This window comes from Suricata suricatta, chromosome 1, assembly GCF_006229205.1.
Source record: "Suricata suricatta isolate VVHF042 chromosome 1, meerkat_22Aug2017_6uvM2_HiC, whole genome shotgun sequence".
Lineage (NCBI taxonomy): Eukaryota > Metazoa > Chordata > Mammalia > Carnivora > Herpestidae > Suricata > Suricata suricatta.
In genome coordinates this window covers 19,810,415-19,819,221 of record NC_043700.1, presented here as the reverse complement: position 1 = coordinate 19,819,221, position 8,807 = coordinate 19,810,415, and the positions used below count along the sequence as shown (strand labels likewise).

General features: G+C 37.2%; 1 protein-coding gene across 1 annotated transcript in view; it reads left to right on the top strand.

The window, feature by feature from the left end:
* Positions 1-8,807, top strand: part of VPS37A (VPS37A subunit of ESCRT-I) — a 43,544-nt gene that overhangs the window by 11,368 nt on the left and 23,369 nt on the right. The window contains exon 2 of the mRNA XM_029935102.1: positions 6,973-7,047. Within this exon, the coding sequence (XP_029790962.1) occupies positions 6,973-7,047 (75 nt within the window). The remainder of the gene's footprint in view (positions 1-6,972; positions 7,048-8,807) is intronic.

The window sequence follows — 8,807 nt, the reverse complement described above, 5'->3', positions numbered from 1 at the left end:
GGAGTTACAGGAATCCAATTATTATTGACAGGTTTATCCAATTACAACATTTAGAGTGTTAACCAATCACAGAGTAGACCCAGGACCCAGGACCCTCACATGGGGTGTAACTAGCCTTAAGCAATAGACCTGCCCTTAGGAATGTTAAGGGTATTACAAGGGTGGTCCCTCTTGCCTTGGGCAATGTGTGCCCTTCTATTGTCTCAAACCTGCATCCTTACACCGTGAATATAAATGCAAAAACACAAAATTCACTAGTTGTTTTTTTTTTTAAAGCTGCATCTCAGGTTTTCTTAATTTTAGGGCTAAATTTTAATATAGTATGAAAGTGTGAAGGCTTACACTTTAAAAACATTTTTTGAGTGTAGTTAACACATAATGTTACATTAACTTCAGGTTTCCAACATGATGATTCGGCCTCTCTATACCTGATTCTATGCTCACCACAAGCGTAGCTGCCAACTGTCACCATAAAACACTATTATAATATCATCGACAATATTGTCTTTTATCCTCATGACTTAGTCATTCCAAAACTGGAAGCCTTTCACTCCTCTTCATGCATTTTACCCATTCTCCCACCCTCCCTCCATCTGGCTCCTATTATTTCTGGGTATTTAAAGGTCTTATTCTGCTTTTTTTTTTTTAAATTCATTTGCCTTTTAGATTCCACATATAAATGAAATCATGCGAAATTTATCTTTCTCAATCTGACTTCATTTACCATAATAATCTCTTGGTCCATGTTGTCTCAGATGGCAAGATTTCTTTTTTTTTTTTTTTTTTTTTTTTTACGGCTGAGTAACATTCCCTTGTATACATGTACCACATCTTCCTTATCCATCTGTCAGTGGACACTAAGATTGCTTCCGTGTTTTGACTACTATAAATAATGCTTCAGTAAACCAGGGTGCATATGTCTTTTCACATTAGTGTTTGTTTTCTTTGGAAATACCCAGTAGTGGAATTATTGGATCAAATGTGATTCCTGTTTTTACTTTTTGGGGGAACCTCCATACCCACCATGGCTGTACCAATTATGTTCTCAACAGTGCATGAAAGTTCCTTTTTCACCACATCCTCACCAGTACTTATTTCTTGTCTTTTTGATTTTAGCTCTTCCAACAGGTATAAGGTGGTAACATGTTTATAAAACAAGTGTAGCTGTTTTTAATTCCTCAAAGAATTAGGTTGCCACCTAAATGATATCAAAGGACACTCATGCTCATCCCCTTAAGTTTGAGTGTTTTTTCTCCTCTTCTGCGTACATTTAGCTTAGAGAAGTCCTTAAAAAAACAAAAAAGTTCTTTTCAGGCTCTAAATATCAGCTTCTAATTTGGCCAAATTTCTGATCAGAGAGTTAGTAAATCCTTTCAAGTGTCTTGTCAAATCTCAGCCAGGACATACAGTTGATATTTGTGGCAGTTTTAAACAACTTCATGGACCCTAGCCACATCCTCAGAGGGCGCAAAAGATACTGTCTTTACAAGATCTAGAACCTGGGTGCTCCAGGCAGGCTGAAAGCCAAGCCAAATTCTTTGGATGTAGAACGAAACAATCAAGAGGGCAGTAGCTCTCCCTGGGAGAACAAGGATCTGTAATCAATTGTTCTGGGTTTGGAAAGGAAGGGAATTTTTTTTTTTCCTCTGTACTGGGCTCTGTAGGGAATTTATTCACAGAATTTTTTGAGAATCGCCTATGGGTTTAAGAAATTATTTAAGTCTGGCCTTTAGTTTGGCCTTTAACCAGGAGTGACCTTGCATCCTGGAATGGTCTTTATCTTAAAAAGTAACCAATAGTCTCTTCAGAATGGAAAGGCAATTCAGAAAGAGCATTCCTAGAAAGAGTATTCAAATGGAGAGAGGAGGGCCTTAGGAATTAATGTCAGTCTTATATGTTAGTCTTATTTTAGGGGCCTTTCTTTTTCATTGTCCTTTTGCAGTGAATTGAAACCTTTGGAATTTTAAAACATTCTGCCTACCAATTAAAATAGGTATCCCATTCTATTTGAGAACACTTTGAAGTGTTCTTCAAGTGCACTTCTTAAATTATTTCTCTAACCGGAATATTTACCATAATGGCTATTGTAATTCTAGGTTGGTTTTAGTAAGATCTTTCCATTTGACTAAATATTTGCAATTTCTGAGAAACCAGCTTTTAGACCTACAGTAAGCAGGTGTATGCCAGAAGGTGGCCTGGTCAACTTTAGATATAAAAGATCCCACTTTTTAGCTAAGCCTATGAGTTTCTCAGAGTCAAACTAATAACTAAAAGAGACATGCCATGGGATAGGGAACTGTGGGGTGTTTTACCTCATTGCATAGAAATTGCTTGAGGTTGGTGGGTGGCCTAGTGTCAGTTCTCTAACCCATTAATGTGACCAAATTATTCTATCCCAGAAGTCTTCTTGAGGTGGTGAGTGCTCTAATAGCATTTGAACTTAAATGCTTGGCCCATGGCCACCAGTGTTTGAGGCCTTATTTCTGGCTTCTGAGACTTTCATTATCAATTAGCCATTATTTAAAATAACACCAGAGGCCTCACACTGGACCTAGTCCAGCTAAAATCAGGCCCAGTCTGGCTCTTCAGTAAGATCCAGACCAACCCGCGCCAGTGGCCCCCACCAGTTCTTAATGTAGGCTAACCAGCAAACTCTAATAAATGGAGACTGGGGGAAATTGGGGAAAGTACCCAACCAGCCAGTGCTAGTCAGTGGGGACTGCAGACTGACTGGAACTGGGGAAGGGATTTCAATATGAGATTGTAGACTGAACCAAGTGTGAAGTTCTCTTAGAGCCTCTTGTCTGTCTAGACTGACTTGATAACCCTGTGCTGGAAACCAGTTAGGTCCGAGCTCAAATTCAAAACCAAGTAAATTTTGAAGATTCAGTTTGCTTCACTAAATGATATATGAATTAGGCAGTATCCCATCTGGCAAATAAGGGGAGCTCCCAGTAGTTGTACAAAAGGGAAGGCTTTTATAGGAAGGATGGAGGAGAAAAGAAGTTACTAGCAAAATAAAAGAAAGGATTGTACCAGGCAGGGTCACATTGCCTTAGGGGTTAAGGGTAGGGAGTCTAATTAGGTGGGGGGCATGTAACAGATCACTTGATTTAGTGCTCTTCAGAAAATTCCTGACTGCTTAAGACAAGTTTCTGAGGAGGCTGAAGCTACAGTTAGGTTTAAGCTCTAGTGTGGTGACTTGGCCTAAGTGTCTCCATTTTGGGCCTCTCTTTTTCTTTTTAGTGAAATTTTTAATGACAAAGGATATGAAGACTTAGAGACCCAGTGTTATTTCATACCTGAAGTTTTTCCCATGGTGTTTTCTTCTGTGTAGAGTATCAGTATCCACTTTGTTTCCCTGATTCTCTTTCCTAGATGTTAACTCTTACTTGACTTTTAACTACAATTCAGATACTATTTTATTTCCCTGAAGACCGTACCACCCCACCCTTTTATAGGTTAGGTGCTTTCTTCTGTGTTTCTCTAGCTCTTTGCACCCTCTTTCATTATCCTGTGTTCCACAGAACGCTGTTCAAAGAGTTCTGTGAAATTCTTGCTCCATGTCAAACAGATTGAGAAAACAAAATCCATTTGCTTTAGAATTTCCCAAAGCCTTTAATATGTGAAAATGTATCAGTTTTCTTCAAGAAGAGAATGTAGTAGGAAACATTTTCCAAACAGAGCACTGAACCATTTATTTGAGCTATTTATTTTAAATTTCCAGTTTCTTAATTTTTCATTTTCATGTCAACTATGTTGTGTGTGAATGCAAGTGTTGTTTTCTTTTGTTACTCTAAGGATATTAAATTACAGAAATTTGGAGTCTTCTGTTTGTTCAGTTAACGTTGTTTCCTCAAGTCTTTGTATTTGGGGCTTGTTGAGTTTGGTGCCTGCCTTGCATGGTTTTGTTTTGTTCAGATGTCTTTGATGTGTTTGTTTCTGTATTTGAGATTTCTTGTTGACTTGCTGGTGGATCTTGAACTCTGTTTATCATAACCTGCCTCTGATGATGAATAAAAAGAGAATTTTTCCTCCCGTATGGGACAAGCTGATATTTGTCTTTTGGAAATGGAGGCTACCTGGAAGTCAACCCCTTCCTAATGCCCTTCTGCCTTAGCAGCCACCTCACCGTGTTACCCAGACACAGATATTACTAACTGTTGGTCGGAACAAGCAGGGAAAAGAGAATGTTCTACCTGCTGTTGCACACATCTTCCCATTCACTACCCTGAGAAATGTTTCTGCCCTGCCCTCCACATGCTGGTGCATTCACTTCCCTCAAGGGCAGCTAGTGCACGGACGAAAACGGTGTCTTCAGCTCTCTCAGGATATCTGGCTAGGTCTGAAAATTAAATTGCCAGATTAACAGGGGAAAAGCATATAATCTTATTTAGTAGAAGTTTTACATGAGGTGGAAAATTTAATGAGGAAGTGAAGACCCAAAGAAATAGTTAGACCTGAGTATTTTATGCTGGGTTTGATGACGAGTGCCCAGTAATGGAGGAGAATGATGGGTTAAGGGACGGTTTTATGATGTTTCAGGGAAGGAGGATGGGAGGGGAGCAGGTTAGAGGAACATTCCTGCTTCTGCTATTTTCTCAAACTCCTTTGGCTGAAAATAATCAAGACATCAAAGTGCCACATGTTGCAGTAGTATGTCCTGAACTCCAACAATCACCATGACCAACTTGTGTTGGAATTTAATAATCATAGTTCAGCTCTCACTAATATTACGAGTATTGCTTTCAGTTACCTATTACACCTCATTTGTGAAGGAAATTTGTCAAAACTTTATGTCAACCCTTTAATCATTGGAACGATGAAAATTAAACTAGCCAGTGAGTTAAGTGAACATCATTTTAATCAAATTAATTTACTTTTTATAAAAATACACTGAAAAAGTGACTTAAAACTTAGGTACTCTAAATTTAGACAGGTTCCAACTGTGATGCATGTTCAAAATGCATATTTAATAATAGCTAACATGTATTGAACAATTATGGTATTTTGTGGAGGGCTTTACATGTATTCTCTCATTTAATCTAACAAATGTTTTAGGTAGATAGGTACTTTTAACATCCCTGTTTTCCATTAGAGAGGTCAGGTTTTGGTTAAATAGTTTGCATATGATCCTACAAGGAAATGGTTTAGAGAGAGAATTTGAACCCAGGCAGCCTCACTTTGAAGGTCATGCTTTTCATTATGAAGATGCTCTACTAGCTTAAAACTAATGGATGCTTTCGTGACCAGCATTCCCTTGAAGCAGTTACACCTTAGAGTCCTAAAATAAAGTAGAGGACTAGAAAACTGAAGCCATTTAATTGGGTATATAGTGTTCCTGCAGCTGAGGACGTTGTCAGTATCCTGTAGTCCAGACCTGAGCTCCAAAGGGGAACCTCTATAAAACTGTGTAAGTCCTGATACCAAAATCTTTTTGAGTCTCCTCAGCTGTTTCTTCTCAGTGTTTACCCGATTCCAAAGGATGTCAGATACAGAGCTTTAGTTGAAGCAATCAAAAGAACAAAAAGTAAAATGCTAGATCCTTTAGCAGTATTAATGCTTGAAAAAGTTTCGTGTCTTTTTGAATATTCAGGTTCTTCTTGGGGTGCCTGGATGGCTCAGTCGGTTGAGCGTCTGACTTCGGCCCAGGTCATGATCTCACAGTTCATGGGTTCGAGCCCCACGTCAGGCTCTGTGCTGACAGCTAGGTCAGAGCTGGGAACCTGCTTCCGATTCTGTGTGTCTGTCTCTCTGCCCCTTCCCTGCTCATGATCTGTGTCTCTCTGTCTCTCAAAAATAAATAAATGTTAAAAAAAATTTTTTTTAAAAGAATATTCAGGTTCTTCTTAACCTTAACTCATTAGTACTACTAAACATTTTTCCCTTTGAAAATACTATGAATGTTCATTAGGGTTTGAAGTGGGCTTCCAAAAGATTTGGTTGCTAGATTGTAATTGTAATTATGTATCCCTCCAATTAATAATAAATTAATTCTAAGTATAGAATGTTAAAGTATAAGGAAATTATATTATTTGGCAATTCTGTTCAGCTGCTACCAGCAAAGACTCCCAAAATACTCATTTACACAAGATAAAACTTTTTCCTCTCACAAAAAAGAAGTTCAGTTTGACAATTTCATTGTCATTAAAGACCCTAACTACTTCATTCTTTCTGCTCAGCTCTCTGTGGTGTATGACTTCCATTCTCACAGTCACTGACGGTCCAGTATGGCTGTTGGAAGTGCAGCTATCAGGTGAAGGGCAAATAGACTCTTACCAGTTTTGTTGTTGTTGTTGTTGTTCCCTCTTTTAGATGCTTGCTTTCCTAGCAGTTCTACCCGACAACCTCCCTATGTCTATTTTGTTGGCTGGAAGTTAAGTCTATAGCAACAACTAGTACCAAAAAAGGCTAGACCATTGCTACTCAAATAAAATCAGACTTCTCTTACGTAGGAAGAAGGGGAGGATATTTGTTTTAGGAAAATGGCCAGCAGTCTCTGTCATGAGACTGTAGGAAACATCTCATCTAGACTGTTAAGTGTAAGGTAGTAGGACCCAGACGTTTCTAGCTGTCTGAATAGCTGAGTAGTGGCAGAGTTATAATCAGAACCCAGGTGTCTTGTTGACCTGTGTTAACCAGAGGGATAACAGTTGCTTCTATGAATGATGAATTAGATAAAGTGATAGTAAATCAATGTAGCATTAATATGAGTTTTTCTTGGCCATTTTACCTCACATCTGCACTGTACCCTCCCAATCACACACTTGGATATCTCAGAATATTTTGCCTGCTTATTTGATAAATCTTTCTGTGATCATTTTTCCCTCAAGATACAAGTTATATTGGCTATCTAGATTCTGTGATTAAAATTAATAGTTTTAGTAGACTCTGAAAATATTTAACATTCTTTTTAACATTAATGGTTTTATAACTTCAGGTAAATTTTTTTTCTCAAATTTTCTCCTACAGTATAGCTGAAATACAGAAAGATGTGGAATACAGGTTGCCATTCACCGTAAACAACTTGACAATTAACATTAATATGTGAGTAGAATTGTATCCTGTATTTTTATGTAATAGTATGTTTAAAAATCTTTTCATTATTTTGTTTCTTAGTTATTAGCAGTAAATTGTTTAAAGTAAACTTACTTAAAACTTTCCCTTTCTGGTAACCATAACTTCTAAAGTTAATGCAATTTCATGAAAAAAAATTTTTTTAAAGACATTATTATAATGATATTGCCGTAAGAAAAAACTATATAAGAAGAAAGAAGTGCAGAAAAAAAAGATGTAATAATCTTTAGTACTATAATTATATTGTTGATTTCTACTTAGTCTTAGCTGGAGGTAGGCTGAAAGAGAAAGAATGATTAGGACAATCAAAGGGATCATGTATGGAAAACTATTAGATATTCACCTTTAAATAAAAAACAAGTTAAAATATTCTAGTTTTCAGCAACAGATATACTACAGCAGCCAGAAAGTTCAAGCTCAATTTGATTTGATTTAAAAAACTAAGTTAAAAATTATAGTCGTGAGAGAAAAGATTGGACAGAATGATTGCTCAATTACCATTTAACCATAAGTGCAATTATTAGTCATTAGCATGAAAGTATTGTTACTACTATCTCAGATGGCAGTAGGGGACCGGGCGCTGGAGTGGGTGTGTGGGCGAGGTAGGAAGCACCTAACCCGAGACAGGAGCCATGGTATATTCATCTTCATGTTCTCACTGCCTAGCATAATGCCAGCTCGGAAAAGGCCTTGTTACATCCTAGTTGAGTAAGTGAATGAATGTGTCAATGTATAATGGTACCAAGCATGATGCTGGGTTATCTTGAAATATAGGAGCTTTTTGAAATTACAGACACACAGGTAATGAACAGCATGGTCAAGATTAGAAACACAGATTGGTTGTACTTCAGAGACCATTCATTGCCCTTTTTTTTTTTTTTTTTTTTACCAAACTAGTTTAATGTGTTTGACTATATAAATGAAGTAGTTTTGTCTCTCATCAGATGCTCTAGTAGGAAAAGCCATGAAGCACCCAGTTTTCTTTGTGACAGTACTACAAAATAAATACTTTTCTGAGCCAATAGGGGAACAGAGAGACCATTTAAACGGATATATTCTTCTGAGTTTGAGAGATTTGGAAATCAGTATCCATGTCCAGTAAAATCCCATGTTGTAAGACTTCAGTCTCTGATGTTAAGTTTCTGGTATACCGTTCATGGTAGTTCAGAAAGGTTAAGATTTTCACCCTTTTTTTTTTTTTTTTTTGAGAATTTACTGTTCTTTACTTGAAACCATGTGATTGACCTCAGACTTGGGAGAGATGTGTTAATGGGCACAATGATGACAGCTACAGTGTTTTAATTGTAGTACTTATGCTTTTATCTATTCACTCTTTAAAAATTTGGTAGATGCTGAAATAATTCTTGGCAGCATTTCAAAATTAGGAAAACCACAAGAAAATTATATGGTCAGAACCTGTAGGCCAGCCAATAGCCAGACTGGGTTCCTGTGGCTCACCTTGTACAAATAACCTGATCTGACTTTTACCTGAGATCTTGCGTGGCCTGGTTTATTGTGTTTGAAAGCAACTAATTGACGTGGTGTGAAGAATATTCTATACCTCAGTGTATCCATATTCTACATTAAGAAGGTTTTACCGAATTGACTTACCTTATGATCTTGTTGCCTAAGTAGATCCTTTTGTATATTTTCAGTCAACAACCATAAGAGCACTTATTACTGTGAAAAATAGATCCAAAATTAAAGTATGAAAATTCAATTTGCTTTTA